Source organism: Podarcis erhardii (assembly GCF_964252035.2).
Source record: "Podarcis erhardii genome assembly, chromosome: 1".
Classification (NCBI taxonomy): domain Eukaryota; kingdom Metazoa; phylum Chordata; class Lepidosauria; order Squamata; family Lacertidae; genus Podarcis; species Podarcis erhardii.
Window position 1 is genome coordinate 136,641,833 of NC_138497.1, and position 21,332 is coordinate 136,663,164.

Sequence of the window (21,332 nt, forward strand, 5' to 3'; positions counted from 1 at the left end):
ATAACAGTCTACTGTGTCAAGAAGAACTTTCTTTTGTCTGCCTGGCGGGAATGTGCCAGCTTTCAGCTTCACTAAATGCCCCTGGGTTGTAGTATCTTTGGTATTAATAAAGAAATATGTCTGGAGAACCAAATCCTCACATGCAATCGCCTTAGTGTGCTGTGTTCTCCTCCCCTCTTCCCCTAGAGTCCAACTCTAAACTTCACAGAAGAATGTGATACCTCTGCAGTGACAGCCATGATCCAGTCTCATCTTCCAGAAGCCTATCTCAAGGAAGACATTGGGGGCGAGCTTGTATATGCACTCCCCCCATTTAACAGTAAAGTTTCCTCATCCTACCAGTCTCTCCTGAGAGGTCTGGACAGTGGCTTGAGTGACCTCCATATTGGCTGCTTTGGAATTTCAGACAGCACCGTGGAAGAAGTGAGCATCTAAACACTTTTAAACATCTGATAAGTTTTAAGTATCTGGTTGTTTTATTGCTATTTTATGCTGAAGTTTTATTGATTGTTGTTTTGTTTCAATTTTGTTGGGCGGGGGCAGTTTAAATCTTGTGAACCACCTGATAATAATTTTACCAAAAGGTTGGATACACATTTATTAAAGAAATAAATCTACTGGGAGCTACAAAGGCGAAGCCAAGGTATTGAACATTTTGCCCTGATTTTCCCTTAAATATATGAACATGCATTCAATTTATTTATTAATGCATACATCAATCTACATAAAGGGAGAATTACAATCAGGTGCATAGGACTATTTATAGCCATCTCCAAGCTCTACTTTCCAGAGATGGAGCAAAAGATGGTGCAAATTGACTCAGTGACTGGCCAGTGGCAAAGATGCCAGCATGTACAAGCAGCAACTCCATTGGTCAGCAGGGTTTTCTGACCCCTGGCAGTGGGTTATTTACTTACGTCCAAGGCTCTTTACTCCAGGGAGGAATAAAAGAAGATGCGGATGATGAGGAAGATGCCAACTCAAGTCTTACTGTTTCCCCATCTGTTTAGTTTCAGTGGTGATTTAGTGCTAGAAGTTTGTTTAAAGATATGTACATATTGAATCCACAGAAATATTTTTGAATTCACAGAATTATCAGTTGTCGGAAGTGTTAAGTACTGAAGTTCTCACCCTGGGCAGCAGGGGGATACTGTAGATAGTTATGCAAATGAAGGATCGAAAGTGACGTTCAGTGATTGGATAGTTTTTATGCAAATGAAGGATCGAAAGTGACGTTCAGTGATTGGATAGATTTAGAAAGTTGCTACAGTAACTGTTGTACTGGAGCTCTATATAAGCAGGCTGACTGAGCCCTTCAGTTCAGTTCTGTTCTGCCTCTGAATAAACAAGAGCTGTTGAAGAATCGCTTTGTCGTCTGATATGTTCGCCCACAACTTAACAGGAAGACTCTGAACGGGCACTGTTCTCTTTTAACCCTTTGTCCAAAAAACTCAGCAAAACTCAAAGTCCCTTCCCTTCCCTTCTGTGTGCTCCTTCCCCCCACCTCTACCTGCTTTTAATATTTTGCCTGGGCTGTGGCTTCTTCCCCCTTCTACATCTGTAAGAGGGCTTCACGGAACTGAAATAAAAGTATTTTTGTTTTGCCGTTATGCAGGTATTTCTCAATTTGACCAAAGACCTGGCTGAAGATGAACAAGCTGATGTGGAGTTGTCCCAAGAGGCGGCCAGTTGCAATCTGGAGACAGACGATCTCTCCATGAACGCCGATAACTTCACTGAGAGAGATGGTATTTATCCATGATTAGGTCCCTGGCAGCTAAATAATTGTCTACATTGTCAACTTGCATTAGCTAAGGAAGGACTCCTGTTTCCTAGGGCAGGCCCCTCTGGGGGTGGCATGTGTGCTACAAATATGAGGATTCTCAGGAATACACCTTAGAACACTTGCGCCCCCTGCCAACCAAGAATAGTGGATGCAGCTGTCAAATCATTTATCTCATTTCCCCACTTTTCCATGCTTACGCTCTGTCTCAGTGGCAGAGCACCTGCTTTGCGTGTGGACGCTTCCAGGTTCAAAGCCCAGCATCTGCAGTAAGGACTTGGAAAGACCCTGTCTGCAACCCTGGGCGGCCACTGGCAGTCAATGTAGACAGTGCTGAGATACATGGTTCAATGCTCTGGCATAGTATAAGGCAGCTTCCTATGCTGTTATGAAAAACTTTCAATGGGGAGAGGCTAAAAAAAGACTATGAAATCTTACCCCAGTGTACAGTTTTGCCCAAAAAAGTTTCAGGCTTCTAGCATGCAAGAAAGAGCAGTTGCACTAACTATGATGTGATGCAGGCCTGCAAAACTCAGGAACCACCTCCCACAAATTAATGCAGCTCATCAGCCTCCTAGATCCTTGACCGCTACTCTGTTTAGACAAGCTGACTGGGTGGGTCACAGATCTGCCATAGTACAGGAACTTTACAGCTCAATTGTAACCACATTTATTGAGGACTCAATCTCATTTATTTTGGTGGGGTTTTCCAAGTAAATAAGCTTTATATGGATTCACTCTTAAAGGACACAACAGGCACTTTCACAGTCAACCATTTGGGGAAGGGGTGAGAGTTAAAGTGTCACTTTAGCTTCATTTGTAAACCTAGCAATTCAAGTCCCAACTGGCAACCAGCATTGCTAGGACTAGAGAGCATCATCCAAAGAAAACCAGAGCTCTGAAGCTGCAAGTTGCTTAAAGAACCTTTTGCTTGTCTGAAAAAGCAGCTTGAATTATAAGCCTAGTTCCAACTGAGGAGGTAAACCCCTGCCTGGAGTGTACTACTTCAATGTAGGTGGATGCTCACACGACTGAAGATTCCTCCATAAAAAACGTTAGATTTCAAAGAAAAGGTCCCTAGCCTACAAATAAAAATGGGCAAATCATTGTTCAGACAATTACCTCCATGAAAAGAACTAGGGCTTAAATACCTTAGGCGGCTGAGTATCATAATTGACTAGGTAAACCCTATTTTCTGTTGTCTAGTTCGGTACCCTAAAATTTCTCAAGAGTTTCAAGCAAATAATACAAATACAGCTGTGAGGAGAAAGTAACTCGTGACTCATCACAGCCCCACTGATAACTGACGCTGCTTTCCAGTGATTAATCTTGTTGCATTAAAAATGGGTAAATATGTTGGGTAAAAGAAAATAAGGCTCAAATTGTCCACATGAATTACTGCTATCCACATGGTTGTGCCAGATCAGACATCACTTTTTTCACCCAATTGTATCTATGGAGGAGCTCCATGTTCTGAAGTGGCCCTATGACTACATGCAAAGGAGCATTTTAAGGTATGAAAATCATGATGCAGTGACATATATGCAGCTTCATGGCTGTTTATCACTCAGGCTGGTTGAGAGCTGAAATGCACTTTCTATGTGTCAGTGTAGATAATCTAATGTGGATAGCAGCATATCACCTCAATTAAGATTTGAGAATTTGATTTGACTGCTTTAATTTCTATTCCGCTTAATAGATTTCAAATGTCCCTAAGTGGTGTACAAAAAACTGAAGCAACAACAGGCAACTGAAAGAAAATATTTCAAAAATACACAGTTACATACAAAAATGTTGCATTAATTAAAACAATACAATATACATTTATTTTCCTTCTGACACACCCTTTCTACTATGGCAAATTTTATATCTTTACATACTAAGAGACAATGTTCTTTTCTTTTTTTGGAGTCCCATGTATTATCTTGTAGTTGCAGCTTGCTTTGTACAAATTTAAAGTATGGCTTATTGCCAATGGATGTAGTTCATAAAGGCTGAACATTTTACCTAGAAAAAGTAAATATGCCTGCCGTTGTTGTAAAGTCTCTATGTAGATTGGAATCTGAAACTTTGCTTCCGTGTTTTCATAATCCTTCAGCCGTTACTTTGCAATGACCCCAACCCCCTTCTCATTGCATTTGGGAATATTAGTGGGTCCAATGAGTGCTACACTTGCACAATACAGACTGCAATATGTATTTGGGTTGCAACCCCCAGTATCATGTTTTGAACAGCTACAGGATGATCTGGGAGGGAGCACAGAGCTTTTGGCTTGAGGCTCTTCCTCAGGCCAAGGAAAAGGAATTAAGCAGCACTGACCTTTGCTTCTCCTTTCTGGAGTTAGGCGTTGAGCCAAACTCCAGGCGAATCTTCCTTGCCTGAGCTGTTTCTAGCCTTTAAATTTTACCTCCCAGCTAATGCCCTCTTCGTGCTTCCTTCCCATATAACTTTGTGACGGCCAAATCTCATGAGTTTAGAGACCATAGATCAGTGGCAGAGCACCTCCCTCCCTGGCACTTCCAGTCAAAAAGGCAAAATCTCCAGTAGCAAATGATGTGCATACCAGAGATCCTGAAGATCCTGACTGTCTGTCAGAGTAGGCAATATTGAACTCAATGAAAAAAACAGCACCAACATGTCTCTATTGCCTCTCATGTCATTCTTGGGAATGGCCGGGTTGCACCTCTTTTGTGATACTGATGGGTCAGTTGGCACGCACTGCAGCACCTTTCCACAATTGGTAGGTTTCCTCCAGTCTTGGCTGTGGCTCTAGGGTGAGCACACCAACTCCTAGGGGCCGAGGCAGTTTCGGCCCCTCCCTCCCAAGTATTTTTTAAAGGAGCTGAGCCCCCTCAATATTCAGGGGGCATTTGGCTCTGGCCCCTAGCTTCAGATACACGATGTCGTGACGTTGCCCCCTCAATCCCTTTAAGAAGATGGCGCCCCTGTTCTAGGGCCAACTTCACACATGTGGAGGAGGTTGAGCAGAGGGTTTGTACAGTCTGGAGCACTGGAGCAGCAGTGTTAGTAAGCCACTTTTCGTTTAATTTTTTTTACTTTGTTTAAATGGTTTTTTTTTTTTTTTGGTACTATTCCATTCCTCCTGCTTTAACCACAGCGGGAGGACATCAAGCATAGAGACTGCATAAGGATCTTAGACCTTATTTTAAAGATGACTCTTTATCCATGGAACTGAGGATAGTGTATATGCTCCCCTTCTTTAACCTTGACAGCAACAGTGTGAAGTCAATTAGTCTGAGAAAGAGTGATGTGCTCAAGGCAATACAGTAAGCTTTATGGTAGAAGAGGAATTTGAACACATGTACCCATCCACCCCAGCCTGTCTCCAATACTCTAGCTACCACAACACCTTACAGAGGTGAGCCCTTACTACTTGGAGCTCAGAAGTTTGTAAAAACTTAATGTTCAGGCTAGCTAATTAATGAACAGCAGGAATTAACACAAAGCTGCATTGTCTGATTTGGTGCTATCTGCACTGGACATTTCACACCCTCTAGTGTGGTGCTTTAATACAAAACTACTAGTATGGTAAGCAGCACTTAGAAAAAGTTCATGTGAGGCTTCTACATGCCAGCAGAACTCTTTGCCCTGTGTTGAGTGCACCATCCATGTGCAGCACATAATTTCATGAGGTGGCAATTTGTGCCACAGGTGTCAGAGTGCCAAGTGAGTGCATTTGAGGCACTTTTTAAAAAATCCTTTAGAGCAGAGCTTTCCAAACTTCATGTTGGTGACACACTTTTTAGACATGCATCATTTTGCAACACAGTAATTCAGTTTTACTAGCAAGCAGGAGGTTAATCTAACCCCTTTCCAGCCTCGGGAGGAGCACCGGGAGCATTCACGCCTACACACTGCAACCGACACACTTTGTTGCAACACTCTGCTTTAGACAATGAGCTCAGGCTCTTGGCTGGCCATCAAGCTTGTGGCTCCAGCACAGATTTCTCCTAGGAAAGCAGCACTGGTACAGAAGCTACCCCAAATCAAGGATTTTTGATGTAAATTAGTAAAAGAGAAGTAGCATCATTTTAAACCAACCCACGTGTTTTGGTCAGGTAAACTGGGTGAATGCAAGTGTGAGGAGGGAGCAACGCTCAGTACTTATATATCTCGTTCATCCCTTTTTTGCTCAATAGACCAAGCGCTGGTTAAGCCAGTGAAGTCCAACAGCTTTCCTCTCTTGCTGAGGAAGGCCACAGCTTTGCTCATTAAGAGGTTCCATCACACACGCCGCAATGTGAAAGGCTTTATTGCCCAGGTCATCCTTCCTGTGCTCTTTGTGACTGCTGCCATGGGCCTCGGCACCTTGAGAAGTAAGGTGGCGGAATATCCAGCGCTCCACCTCTCCCCAGCCTTGTATGGTTCCTCCAAGCAGACGGACTTCTTTGGGTGAATATCCCTTTTTATGTTATTAAAGCTAGCATTAAGGACCAGGTATAATGGCCAAGATCTGCCATATGGTTAAGTGACTTAGTCTGGGGGCAAAAAACAGTATCATAATGAGGTATACTAGGAATATGGTTGGTGTTGTCTTGTTGCTGAGCAACAACGTGTAGAGCTCAGTGGAATGGGAGCCCAGCCAACCAGAAGTCTCTTTGTCAGGTCCAATCCTAGGGTCGGGCGAACAGCAATCCACGTGTTCAGATGGTCCAAGGGAATATGTTGATCTTGGGGGTCCAAGGTCAAGGTGAGAAGGCAGCAGCATGGTGGGGCCACGAACTAAAAGCGTTGTTACCAGCACCTGACTGCTGCTGGAAGCTCTGCTTAAGAAGGCTGAAGCCAGCTGGTTTTCATCAGCGCCTTCTCCCTTGTGTCCTTGAAGGCTGATCAGCTGCTGATGGAGTCATTCTACCTTCTGCCCCTTCAGGCAAAACTGACTCCTGGCTCATGACAGTTGGAAGAGGGAGTCGACAAAAGGAAGACATTTTATTAAATTCTGTAATCCAGTGTTTTCTAGAGTTGGGAAAGCCTCTGGGATCCTCTTGTGGGACAAATCCTCAGCTTACCAAGTGATGGCCTAAGAGGCTGGGTCAGCACAGTGCAGGAGCACAGCTGTTGGCTGGTCAGTAGGGTTTTGTGTGTGTATCAGGGCCCTTCAACAACACAACAGAATTCTGCAGACCCAGTAGTCCCACTTCCTCTCACACTTGTTGGTCAGGAACATGAGCTCCCTTTGGTTTCCACAGCCAGATGTTGGCTTTCAGCTCATGAATTGTCAGAGGCAGCTTTAAAGGCAAAAGAGGCTCTAGGTTGCCAGTCTGACAACCTGCGTGTGTGCACATGTATACACACACACACACACACACACACACACACACACTTCAACAATATGATTAGGTCTACTAAGAAATTATGTCTGAATTTTTTTACCTATCAAATAGATTACCCAGAAATTTATTGACTGACAAATTCCACAGATTTGAAGCCTCGAAACATTAAAAGTTTAATTCAGTCGTGCACAAACGCGGAGCATCACAATTATTTTTAAACCTTTTCATATCAGCAGCTCTTTAGTAAACTTTCAATTGCTACTTTATATTCTTCTGGATTTCAAAAGTTTTGGCACAAGGCCAGCAGATAGGAAAACTGCTATCACTGTGCATACACCTTCCTGCCCCCCCACCTTAAAATGAATTTCTATATCAACACATTCCTTGTGCTGAACTGCTTCTTCAGTTCAAGATGAATTGAATTCTAAGCAGCAGTTTGTGGATTCACCTTCAGGGACTGTTTACAGGGAAACCTTCAGAAGAATGACTCCAGTGCAGAAACTTTTTGGAGTGCTCTCTCATGTCAGAAAACGTCCCCTCCTGAAAAAGACACATGGGAGCTGGGAAATTTGCTTCTGAGATAAAAGCTGTTGGTTCTTATTTGAAACGGGACTTATGAGTGATACAGGAAAATTTCTTTAGGGTATATAATTGAAGAATTGCTCACAAGCTGGTTATAGGGTCACAGCGTAAATTTTATATGGCAAACCATTAGTTTTATATGTGTAACTTTGAACCTAGCAAACGAATGTTTGTGCCAAAACTTCGTATCTATTTCATGTTTTATGCAGTGGGATATAAAATAGTGTTTGACTTTGACTATGCTTATTTTATTCAGTTTATATGCTATGTATCAGTTCTGACTCTAATGAAAGTTCAATTAACAATTTTTGTACTTTTTAAAAACCCTAGAAATTATAATGAGACTACTGATGCTCTGGTTGCTTCACTGCTTTCTTTTCCTGGAGCAGATAGCACCTGCGTGAACAAAAGTCATTTGTAAGTAGCAGTTTTCTTCTTTTAAATTCCTAATCAGGGAAGGGAAGTGGCCAAAAATTAAGAGTCATTCATTAAGGGCACCCTTTCACCATCTGCCAAGCTATGATGCTCTTAGAAACAGGTCTCCAGCAACCATCAGATTGTTAAAGAATGTAGTTTTTAAAATGTTTTGCATTTACTAAGGCTGATATTTAAAGCATACTTACTTGAAAGGTTCTGTTGGTATCCATTCTGTGTTCAGTGCCTAGATGCAAGACAAATGACTTCAACTAAATTTAAACCTTCCTCACCAATGCTATTCATATTTACCCAGAAGCAAGTCCACATAATTCAATAAATTTTATGCAACCCAAAGTTATGCATGTTTACATTGAAGTAAGACTTTTTGCATTCAATGTGACTCAGTCTGAAGAAAATAGGCATTGATTACAGCCATGGATTTCCTGTTCAAGGAGGCTCACTAACAGGTAAAAGTGTGTGGGGTTGTAGCCTTAGCTGCCCAAGCAATATTCGTACATTGATGGCATGGGCCAAGGTGGGTAGGAGATTCTGTATCACACCTGTCAGGTGCTGGTGGTGGTTGCTCGTGAGTAACCAGGCAGGACTCCGACCTGTCTTTTAAAGGTTTTATTGTGCAAACTATTTACAGTATAGAGCTAAAAGGTTCATGTCCATCTTAGTCACTTGCAGAATCCGGGAGTGGCCCCTTCCAGCTTCTCCCCCAACATAAGAACTTTGACACCCCAAGCCTCCGCCTCCCCTCCTTGCGTTTCACCCCTCTGCGCAAGCTGGGCGACGGAAGTGCCTGTGTCCCTCCTGACCAGCTGGGCTAGGTGAGGCACTTGGGCTCTCAGCAGCATCTTCAAGCTCTCTCCTCACTTGGCTGGCCCCTTCCCTCTCTTCTCCACTGGAGGTGGCCAGGGAACTGCTCCTCAGAAGTTTCTGCGGCTCCCTGTATCCCGATGGCTCCCCTGTTCCGATGGCAGTCCCCTGACAACACCTATTGAAGCACATGTCTCATCTGTGCTGACTGATCTGTGTGTGGTAAAGCATGATGGGTTTTCATCTTGGGCCTTGGCAGTAGCTTCTGATTATCCCTGAACCAAGTTAGCACAATTCTGTTGCTTAGGGAAGTATTTGTGCAGACTGCACATGATTAAGCAAGTATCACAGGATTATCCAATTAATGCTTTACCCATGCAATGCCTCAGGGCAGGCGCTCCCTTATGTTTTCAAGAAAATGTTGTTATTTTAATGTTAATTTCTAAAGTTTCTTGCTAAGGAATTTAAAGCAAGTCTCATTAGACCTTTGCAATCAATATCACAATTCAATGACTGAAAAGAGATTGACAGAGCAATAGGCAGAACCATTAAGAACTAGACAGGCTGAGTGAACTTCGCTCCCCTTGAAGCGAGTGGGATTTGTTGGGGGCTCTCAGGAGAATCAATAAATAAAGGCGATCTCCAGCCAATGCCCTGCATTAAATAGGAATCTGCCACCTTCTTACCATGTGTCATCTGCACACCTGCCAACAGGAAATGTCAGTGTTAAATCTGCTTATTTTCAGAGCGTGTTTCAAGGAAGACGTGCCTGGAGAGTGGGTGTTCAGTGGGAACCAGAGTGCTCAGTATTCTGCCTGCAACTGCACAGACACCAGACAGGTAACGTTAAATTAAAACTCAATGAGAGGAGATAAATATGAAATAAACATCAGGGACTTGTGGAACTTGTTCAGGAGCAAGTGGCTGACTCCAAAGGTTGCATATTTGAACATGGGCTACATACGTTGGATAAATTGGTGACAGTTTCTGTCCACTGTCTGTCACTACCTGGAATTGAAAATAAGGCTGTGCTTTCAGCCTTTTTTTAGTCAGGAACCAATTATGGTATAAACAAATATACTTCTTTTTATTATATTCCTTCAACTTTCCTCAACCTGGTACCTTCCAGATATTTTAAACTTCAGCTCCCATCAGTCCCAGGCAACAGAGTTGTAGCCCAAAACATCTGGAGGGCACCAAGTTGGGGAAGGCTGCAGACTCCAAGGTGGCTTGATGTGTTGAATGCTGGACAAACACAGAGCTGGTTCACTCACAAACAAGCTAAAACAGAGTTCATGGATTTAAACTGCTTCATGGTCCAATCCTATGCACATGTATTCAGAATGAATTCCATTAAATTCAGTTGAACTTATTTCAAAATAATGCTGTGTGGGTTTAGAACCTTGGGTTGCAATTCTATGCACAGTTAGGCTGCTTAAATCCCACTTAGGCAAAGCATCACAGCCCGATCCCACTGGTCTCAGTGGGAATTGCTCCATAATACTATGGACTGTGATCTTAATCTCATTGGAAGCCCTTTTGTAAAGAAGGGAATTGCATTTGCCTGTGGAAGATATTAAAGCTGAGGGTTGGACTCTAGTGCTTTCAAGGCTTCAACCAAAAGAGGAAAGATATAATTTGACTTCCAAGTGCTTCTCCTAGACCTAACACTACACTTGGTAGTATATAGTGATATTAGTTGGGCATTCATCTCACCTGTCCTCTCTCTCCAACCTTTTGGCTATCCCTGGGTATACTTAAATCCTATTGTGTGCAAGATTTTGTGTGTGCAATCACTGTGCACGTTTTTTGGAACGCTGATAAGGGTGGAGTTGCCATAGTCCTGACAAAAAAAGGAGAAAAGAATCCTATCTCAGAAGCTGCTACTTGCATTTCAAAGGAAGCTCCCGTTGGCAAAAATGCATTTTTGTTGACAGCATACAGTCCTGTCCCAAGACATTTTGCTGCCTGAGGCAAAATACAAGGTGCCCCCGCCCACCGCACCGTCCATGTCATGCCATATTCAGAAGCTCAGTGGGCCTGCAGATGAACTTTAGTACAACAGTGGTGACTTGAACAGTACACCCCCCCCGGTGGCCTGCACAGTGCATGTGTGCCTTTGTATGTGTGTCACTGAGTGAAAGGAAGAGTGTAAAGAAGAAATGAATTATGTGCTCCAAATAGACCGTACTTCCTGTGATTGAGAGGGTGCCATATCAACCAAGAATATTGTCTTGTCCTTAAGCCTGGGCTTAACAGGGGCTGTAGCAATGCCATGGTGTGCATATTAGTCTAAGTTTAAGGGCCTTAAATTCAGTGTGTTATGTTAATGGCTTTGGATACCATTGACCATGGTATCCTTCTGGGTTTGGGAGCGGGGGCACTGTTTGCAGTGGTTCTGCTCCTCCCTCCTGGGCAGTGTCCAGAAAGCAGTGTTGGGGGATGAGTGTTTGGACCCCTGGGCTCTCACTTGTGGGGTGCCTCAGGGCTCCATCCTCTCCCCCATGCATGAAGCCTCTGGTAGAGATCATCAGGGGATTTGTATGCAAGTATGCTGATGATACCCAGCTCTACCTCTCTTTTAAATCAGAACCAGTGAAGGCAGTGAAGGTCCTGTGTGAGTGCCTGGAGGTGGTTGGAGGATGGATGGCGGCTAACAGATTGAGGTTGAATTCTAACAAGACAGAAGTATTGTTTCTGGGGGACAGGGGGCAGGAGGGTGTAGGGGATTTTCTGGTCCTGGATGGGGTAACTGTGCCCCTGAAGGACCAGGTGCATAGCCTGGGAATCACTTTGGACTCCCAGCTGTCCATGGAGATGCAGGTCAATTCTGTGTCCAGGGCAGCTGTCTACCAGCTCCACCTGCTACACAGGCTGAGACCCTACCTGCCCGCGGACTGTCTCGCCAGAGTGGTGCATGCTCTAGTTATCTTCCGCTTGGACTACTGCAATGCGCTCGATGTGGGGCTACCTTTGAAGGTGACTCAGAAACTACAACTAATCCAGGATGCACAGGCAGATTGGTGACTGGGAGTGGCCACCGAAACCATATAACATTGGTCCTAAAGGATCTTCACTGGCTCTCAGTATGCTTCTGAGCACAATTCATAGTGTTGGTGCTGGCCCAGTGTACTTGAAGCAGCTGAAAAAAATATACCTAGCTGAAAAAATGGTTTTTTGTACACATTTTATGTATCCATATTTAAATTTAGTTAACATTAAAACAAGAAACATATTTTAAGCTAAATTTTATGATGTGTCCTATGAATGACAAGTGATATAGGAACAGTAAAGTGAGTTGTGCATAAGATTTATTTGCTAAAACTATATGATTTTTGGCTTAAAAAGTTAAAAATTTCTGGTTGCTTCCTAGAAATGTCCAAAAGTTGACTTTTCTCCACCTCACAAGAGGACTTTCTTCTCCCGGACTATTTACAACCTTACTGGCCATGATGTTGAGACATACCTTCTAGTGACTACCAAAGACTTTGTGCAGAAGAGGTACATTGTTTATTCTATTAACCCCTCTTTATTTCCTCCGCATTTTATTCTTTCAGTAAACCCTTTTTATTATTCTGTTTCCAGTTGTCAGGTCATTGGAGTTAATTTACAAGTGTGCTGTGTATTTAATTTTGATTAATTTTGAGGCATTCTCCCAGTAGATAGGGGAGGCGTGGGCAATGTGTTTTTGACTACAGTTTCCATCAACCCTGGCCAAAGTAACCAATGTCAAGAGATTATGACGATGACAGCTGAAGTCACCAACATTTGGGAAATTGCTGTGTGGAGTTTCTCTCTATGGTGCCCTGTTCACCTGATTCTACATCCCTGAGCTAATCCAGGTCACATTTCTTAAAGTTCTGGCAAGCCAGAATGTATGAGTGACGTAATGCCACACAGGGTTGAGGGGGATCAGGCTTGCTCTAGAATATTTTAGGAATCTCAACATTCCTATTTTGAAAAGGAGAAAATTGTACAACTACATTTTTTAAAAAACAGGAAAATGTATAAATAATTTTTATTTTATTCAGTAATTTATTATAACGTTTGCAGATACTGGGTTTTGTAAATGTAGAATTGTAAATATTGTGGCTCTGCTTTCACTGTAAGAGATGGTTAAAATCCTGCAAATCTAAAAATAAAAGAACATCACTAACAACCATTTGAAATTGTTATTCTTCATTAAGATTTTAATGTGCTGGCTTGGCATTGCCTTAATGTAAGTACTTATGCAACCAGTGCTGTACATGGTATGACTGGGCTGCTGAGCCTCAGAGTTTCACCCACCTTTAAGGAATGAGGCAATCCTGTCTAGCATGTAATTTATGACTGTTCTGTGTGTTATGTACTGAAGTTCTCACCCTGGGCCAGCAGGGTGATACTGTAGATAGTTTTCACTCAGGTCCACATATGCAAATAAGGGATCAAAAGTGACGTTCAGTGATTGGATAGTTACAGAAAATGGTTACTGTTGCGTTCTAGTGGAGCTCTATATAAGCAGGCTGGCTGAACCCTTCAGTTCAGTTCTGTTCTGGCCTTTGAATAAACAAGAGCTGTTTGAAGAATCACTGTGTCGTCTGATATGTTCACCCACAACTTAACACTGTGTATTTCCTGAGGCGTATTTATTTTCCCCTCTAGGTATGGTGGTTGGAGTTTTGGACTGCCTTTGACTAATGACCTGAAGTTTGATATAACTCCAGTGCCTGCTAACAGGACAATAACTAAGGTAAACTGCAGTTGTGGAATGAAATATGGAATGAAAATCTAGAAAAGCAGTTTATTGCATTCAGTTTAAAATAGGTACATAAAAACTAACCTGGTTAAAACTGGCTAAAATAATTACATGACAAAATTGGAACATTGGGCTATATTCAACTAAGTGATGGTCAGAGTCGATTCTTTGAAATTATTGAACATAACAAAGTTAGGTCCATTAGTTTCAATAAGTCTACTCTGAGTAAAGTTCAGTGGTCTGCCACCACCCAAATAACAGGGATTACAGTGTTTATGACAGATTATTATTAGGTTCAGTAGGGATTTAATCTGTTACATATTTGAGGTGTTTAATTAAAATGTCTTACCTGTGCCCTCAACAAATATTATTTATTATATTTGTTAATTAATAAAATAAAATAAAACTTATTAGATATAAGATCTTTTCTGGATGGCTTACAAATACGTTGGGGTGCTGGTGCCATGGGACTGGCTGTGGTGGAAGTATGTGCCACTGTTGCATGGGACTCGTTCACCCAGTTGGCTTGTTCTGGTGGAACAGTCTCTTGTATCAGTCATTTTTTCTTGTATCAATAACATTTTTATTATAACAAATAAAAATCATTGTGTAAAGGGATACATAGCTGCTGCCTGCAGCAAAAGAAACATAGGAGGGGCAAAGCCTGTCAAAATACTTGAAATAGTTCCATAAAAAAGACATTTCATGTTTATTGTCTTTTTGTGCTCTTGAGTGAATCTTTGAAAGAGCCTCCCCAGACCCCCATCTTATAGCAGTCCTGGGTTATGGCTCTTCCTGATTCTAGATCATTTGACATCTTCAGGACTTGAGACCTGGGTTTCCTGAGGCAGGAATCTGAAAAGTCTGAGAGCACAGTCCAGTGGGCTTATAGCTATGTCTGCCCCTTGTTAGCACCGTATATTGAAGGAGGGAATGTGACTGGAATAAGTATCAGGACTCTGCTAAATTGGAGGTCTTTTTCAGTCTAATCCCATGAATGTTACTCAGTCAAAACTGAGTCGCACTGACGTCAGTGGCATTCATTCCTAAGAAAGTGTTGTAAAATTACAGGCCCAGGCACATTTATAGCTCATTTTCTCTCCTCCAAGGAACTCAAAGCACCAATATTAATTTTATTTTTACAGCAAGCCTAAGAGAAAGTTTAGACTGAGAATGAGTGCCTTGCTCAAGACCACCTAGTGGGCCTCCTAGCTGAGGGGGGTGCTCTGCTGTTGTTCAGTTACTGGAGGGACTAGGAAAATATCTAGGCTGCTTTCTGTACTACCATGTTAAAAAAATTACCCACAGTTCAGAACATCACTCAAGGTCAATCTTTGAGGCACTTCTGAGTAGCAACTGTGAGGATAATACAGGAAAGTGCAGAAAGGCAGTTCGTGGAAGAGATTAGAGTTCATGAATTGAATTCAGGGGTACAGCCTGTGAGAGAAATATCATAAATCCCTCAACAACAACAAAAGACACACAGAGAGAGACACACACCTGAGAAGCTGGTTTGGTGGCATCCTGGCACTGAAATACATAGCTTTCAATGTTTCCCTTTTTTAAAGGGAAATTCCCTTATTCCGAATAGGATTCCTCGCAAGAAAAGGGAAAAGTTGACAGCGATGCTGATATACTTGTTACTGGAAACTACCATTCACAAGTGCACCTTGTTTGGGTGCATTGGGCAGGGAGAAGAAGACACACAGGCCATATGCATAGTGGGTGAAGAACCATTTCTTATTAAAAGCAAAAATTAAAATTAAAAAATGACTCTTCCCTGTTGCTCTTGCCTCTCACATTTAAATATAGGTCTGGTATAATCCTGAAGGTTATCACAGCCTCCCAGCCTACCTTAACAGCTTGAATAACTTCATTCTCCGTGCTAACTTGCCAAAAGAAAACTCCTCCGAATATGGTAAGTGCTCAACAGTCTTTGGCAGCATCCTTTGCCTCTTCAGGTTGAGAGGCATTCTTTCCTGCCTATTGCCTAATGAATTGTGACATTGTAAAGCATAACACTTTTATTCATGCCCATTAAGAATGATTGGCGTAAAACAGCAAAATGGCTTGTCCAATTTTTAGGCTTCTCAGGGCATCAATTACACTTTCCTTTATGTTCTTAATATGTGCTGCTGGAGACAAAACTAATTAGTAAACATTGTCTTAAGACTCACATCCCATGGTCAAGCAGGAATTATTTTCAGTCTTTTCATTTAAGCTCATTCAAGCACTTGGAACTGGTAAGTGTGCTGTGAACTTGTAACTTTAGATAGGTCAGGCTTATTGAAACCTAGTTGGAGACAGAATTGATGGTATTTTCTTCATGGCACCTTTCAAACAGCCAAAGTCGTTTGTTGCTTTGACAAATAAATGACAGCTTAAGAACCGTTGAAATGGCCAGATAAAAGTTGACTGTCATTTTAGCAATTTGAAATAGGTGGCAATCCTGCTTTTGAGGTTTGACTTAGGCTTCATGTATTTAAAAAAAACACATAAAAAGAGCTTTTTACACTGACACTAAGCAAATCATAATGGCTTTCGACTTATGTATATTGTGCTTCTTTGCCTTCCAAGCCTAAAAAATATGTATTGAAATGGAAATTTTGACTTCTAGCCTAAGCTGCAGTAAAGGGAAAATGGCTTTATAGTGAAGGAGCATTAACAGCTTAGTCAAACTGTATCTTCTTTATTTTTGATTGCTGGTTGGGGGGGGGCATTGCTTTCTAGTTGTTAGTAGATCTTGTTCTGAACTAGAAATTGCTTTCATTCCTTGATTGAGGCATGAAACACTGCACTGAAGGGGAAATTTTGGGGTTGGTGGGTTTTTGGTTTTTGCAATGAACTGCAAGAAATATCCTGCTATTCCATATTGGCAACCTATTTTAAAAAGCCTACCCCAACTGCAGAAAACAAAACAGGTCCCCCCCCCCAAAAAAGAGCAAATGTCAGCCAGGACCCCAGTAAGAATGAGTGACACATAAGCACTGCAGTGATTTCGAAATATGTTAAGAGATCAACCCCCTTGCCCACCCCCGCCTTCAGGCTTCATTTCAGCTCTTGTATAAATGTAAAGTAAAGAAATCTACATTTAATATATATATTAAATTTATATTTGCAATACTTAGAATTTGAAAATGCTATTATTACATTTATATCTCACCTTCCTTTCAAGAAGTTTAGGGCTATGTAAAATGTTCTCTTCTCCAGTCCAATTCTATCCTCACAGCTATTCTTAGAAGTACTTGACTGTTTGAAGGTCACCCAAGGAACTTCATACCTAAGTGGGGATTTCATTTAAGTCTCCCCATTCCTTTTTGTGGAACTCTTAATTACTGCACCATACTTCCCATTTAAAGGTGTGTTTTTTTAAAAAAAAATGTAGTTACATAAAACAATACGATTAGCCCATATAATCATAAAATTGTAGAGTGGGAAGAGACCCTAGTCCAACCCCAGCAATGTAGGAATCTCAGCTCAAGCATCCATGACAGATGGCCATCCAGCCTCTGCTTAAAAACCTCCAAGGAAGGAGAGTTTGCTCCCTGTTGTAGGAGTCTGTTCCACTGTCAAATAGCTCTTTCTGATAGAAAGTTCTTCCTGATGTTTAGTTGGAATCTCCAAACCCATGCAAAGTCTAAGAGTTAAAGGTGGCAGTCTCTCCCCTTATCATGCTTCATCACTTTGGATATTTTTGACTTTATGGATTTTTGCAAAATGCAGCTGATGGTTTTCTTCCAATCTAGTACCTTTCATCTGGTCAGTTTAATTCTGACAAGTAGTAAAGGATCATCTTCTTTTTCTGAGTGGAGTCAGATCATGCATAATGATGGCACCTTCACCTGGTGCAAAAACAGCTGGATCACCCATTCCACCCATTCTGAACATGGCCCCATCCTTTTGACACCTGTCATAATTACATGTTTTCCCTAGCCCACACCTGGCTGGCTCCTGCACCTATCCCCAGCTTGCACCATTCATTGTCTCCAAAGGCTTCACTATTCCAGTCCACTGAGTTCTAGCTCCAAGTGCCCTCACCATCCTAACTTCTATTCCTACCACCACATTGATCCCTTTAGATCTAAGAATGGAATGCTTTAAAAAGAGACACAGTTAAGGTTGTTCTTGTGGCTTTCGCTCCAAGAACAGAATTGTGAGCACCAGTCTTCAGATGCCTCAAGTAAACCTTGGTTATTATCCTTGTATCCTGCTTTTCATTTGGAAAGAGTGATTTATATGCAACTTCCAGGGGACTTCCATCTAATCACTACTAAAAGCTACAGCTCCCCAGAATAAAACAGCACATGACATTGGAAACCCATTGCTAAAATTGGTTTTGCAGGGCCTCCAAATTCTTGTAAATTCAGGTGGAAGTGCAGGATGGGTGAGCAGGAAAGGGGAACTGAATCCTGCACTCAGTCAGCTCCTTTTACTCTGTAGCTGCTGCATCCTAGCTGCATTCCCACCCACCCCTGGCCAAAGCAGGGCTCCAAAACCAGAAGCTGTTCCTGCCATGAAAGAAAGTGCTGCAGTGTGCAGTAGTGTCAGGGTGAAAAACGTGGCTGGAAGGAGATTTCAGTTCCCTCCTCCTGCCCACTTGAGCTTTACTTTCAATTGCATCTCCTACTTTATAGAGGTTTGGTAGGACTCAAGATAGGTCTGTCATCATAACACCTGGTTTGACCCTTAACTTCACTGGTGATACAGGATTGCCAGATCATTCCTTGGCTAAATGATGGTAACAAATACTATTAAAAATACCTAATGGTCGTACCTAATGGCTTGCCCAAGATGAAATACCATGGCGTTCAGAACATACGGTAAATAGACTGCTGTTAACCTTCCTGCTCCTCAGCTAGCACTTGTGTTCAATGATCAGTTAAAGAAAACCCTAATTATTGTTCTTTGTGTAGGCATCTCAGTCGTTGCTCATCCTTATCCTGGTGGAGAGAGTCAAGAACAAGCTATGTAAGAAGTTGATTTTATTGTTTATTTTGATGGAATTTAAACTGTAAGTCAAGAGTGGTGATCCAAGTCTGCTCTGGCACATGAAAATGCAGTGGCTAAGCATAAGCAAATCCCCAGAGAGTTAAGACCTTGCAGGGCATCCTAGGTCAGTCTGACCAGAACTATGCAGAGCTGATATAAAAGCACAATGTGATAGTTTAAAATTTGTGAAGATAGTCAGTGGCAATTGCTTGGGAGCAATTTCCTCATAAGACAAGTAAGACATCTTTCCACACAGACTTGAGTCTAGTAGTCAAGCTGTTACTCCTGAGTCCAATATTTTCCATTGTACAGTGGTACCTTGGGTTACATACGCTTCAGGTTACCGACTCCGCTAACCCAGAAATATTGCTACAGGTTAAGAACTTTGTTTCAGGATGAGAACAGAAATTGTGCTCCAGCGGCACGGCAGCAGCAGGAGGCCTCATTAGCTAAAGTGGTGCTTCAGGTTAAGAACAGTTTCAGGTTAAGTACAGACCTCCGGAACGAATTAAGTACTTAACCCGAGGTACCACTGTATTGCTTCCAGGACATTTTCGCTGAGAAATTCCACTAACAAAAGTTTTGCACCTTCTTCTGAATCTGTATGGGACATCTACTTTGACATTTACCAACCTGATTGACCACAAAAAGAGTGTGTGTGTGTGTGTGTGTGTGTGTGTGTGTGTGTGTGCAGCTGAGGGGGTAGGTCTCCTGTAAAGGGTGGACGGAAAGCAATGGTAGGGGCTGCTTAACCCTTTCCCCTTCCTGCTGCTTCTCTTCTAAAAAATCGCAGTGGGGTGGGTGGGGACTGGCAATTTTGAGCAAACTAAGTGCAGGAAAGGAAAAGGTTCCTTTCCACTTCCTTCCCCAACCTCATTCCCTCATTTTATTTTTTGTGGCCTCCTTTTTCATTTGAGAACTGGCCTTCTTGCATAGTTTGCCTTTGGACCCCACTGGGTTTTATTTACAACAGCTGGCAGAATTCTCTAGGCCAGAGTCTAGGGCTGAATATCAGCCTTGCATCAGCATCATCATCATCATCATCATTTATTAAATCTGTATACTGCCCTTCATCTGTAGATTTCAGGGTGGTTCATCGCATGAAAATTCAAAAAAATAAAGTTCCTAGTTCATGTGTCAGTGCATAACACTATAGCATAAGAAGCTACTTTAAGGAAAAATCAGCAAAATGGCACTGCCGACATTGGCTGCCATTCATCCGGATTTTCCTGGACATTTTCCCAATTTCTGCCTGAACAGTTAGACACAGCTAGATTCCAGATATGTTCAGGAAATCCCGGACTTAGATCTTACTGAGATGGTAAATTTGTTTCTGAGATGCACTGCTCAGATTGTAGGTGGAAGCTTACATGACTGAATGTTTCCTGATGCAAAATAAATAATACACCCCTGTGCGTAGGAAACTAGGATGTTAGGCAGCAAACTAGGCCAGTAGACTTCCCTTTGATAACTAAGTTTTCTATGGAGAGGGTTTTTTAGAAATGGAAGAGATGATTTCCCTCACCTGGAATCTGAAGTGGTATAGTACAGAAGAGAGGCTTAGCACATCCGTGAGAGCTAGGCCTTAGAAATGTGGAGGAAGTGCTTTGATCAGCTTTGATTTTAGGTATTTTTGTGTTTTTATACTGTAAACTGCCCTGTGATCCTCGGATGAATGGAAGTATATAAATTAATTAAATGAATGAGTGCAATGGCAGGTCCAGAATTGAATCTTGAGCAGACCAGAACTGAAACCTCCCGTGTCTCTTCTGCTACACTTACTACTGGTGGCAATTCATAAGGCTTCTGTGTGTCACATCAGTGGGTCCTAACACCTGATAGAAAACGATCCATGGCTAAAATCACCCATGGAAACCTCGTGAAGCACTGAAACAGAAGGCCAGCATCAGCGTACCTGGTTCCAGCGTCAGCACCTGGTTCCTTGGGCAGCTCCTAGAGCTCTAGGACCCCCTTGAGGGTTGGGGGAAGGTGGACTGCTGAGCGGCACCAGCCAACTGGACCCAGCCACCCTTTTAATTACCCACAGTGCCCCAGAGGGGTGATAGGTTAGAGGCAATGTGGGGAATTAAAGGGATGGCTGGTTAAAGCTCTGGCACCAGAGCCCAGAAAGCCCAGCCAGGATGACAGAAAGAAGAGGGGTTTGTGAAAAGACACTTTACCAGGACACCTATCAAATCTAGAGCTGGATCTGTCTGCATACTTATTTTGAACGTACTTTTGTTTACCTTCCCCCACTCAGGCTTAGTAGTTTACTGGATATCATAGTCTCCATGTCCGTCCTGATTGGCTACTCCATCACGACAGCCAGCTTTGTGCTTTATGTGGTCAAGGAGCATCAAACCAAGGCAAAACAGCTGCAGCATATCTCAGGCATGGGTGTGACAAGCTACTGGGTGACTAACTTCATTTATGACCTTGTAAGTATCTTACCTGTTACATATCAATTTGCAAAATGGTGTACGACGAAGAGCAGCATGGAGATTGCAGCATTGAGATTTACCTTGAACTCTGACACAGAACACCTGAAAGGAGCTATTAAGTACATATTAAGCTCCTTTCAGGTGTTCTGTGTCAGAGTTAAATCAACACCTGGGGCTGCAGGAGGGAGAGAAGACCAAAGATGAGCCTTTTGGTTGTATCCCATCACCCTTAACTTTTGCAGCGAGCCATCTGCTATACTTGTAGAGGT

At 42.4% G+C, this 21,332-nt stretch overlaps 1 protein-coding gene and 1 long non-coding RNA gene across 2 annotated transcripts in view; one reads left to right on the forward strand and one right to left on the reverse strand.

Annotated features, from left to right (window-relative positions):
- Positions 1–21,332, forward strand: part of ABCA12 (ATP binding cassette subfamily A member 12) — a 127,766-nt gene that overhangs the window by 83,577 nt on the left and 22,857 nt on the right. Inside the window, exons 33-42 of the mRNA XM_081849115.1 lie at positions 187–423; positions 1,616–1,748; positions 5,944–6,196; positions 7,990–8,076; positions 9,645–9,738; positions 12,272–12,399; positions 13,540–13,627; positions 15,446–15,551; positions 18,547–18,601; positions 20,883–21,060. Of these exons, the coding sequence (XP_081705241.1) occupies positions 187–423; positions 1,616–1,748; positions 5,944–6,196; positions 7,990–8,076; positions 9,645–9,738; positions 12,272–12,399; positions 13,540–13,627; positions 15,446–15,551; positions 18,547–18,601; positions 20,883–21,060 (1,359 nt within the window). The remainder of the gene's footprint in view (positions 1–186; positions 424–1,615; positions 1,749–5,943; positions 6,197–7,989; positions 8,077–9,644; positions 9,739–12,271; positions 12,400–13,539; positions 13,628–15,445; positions 15,552–18,546; positions 18,602–20,882; positions 21,061–21,332) is intronic.
- Positions 1–21,332, reverse strand: part of LOC309335518 — a 122,559-nt gene that overhangs the window by 45,179 nt on the left and 56,048 nt on the right. The window lies entirely within an intron of this gene.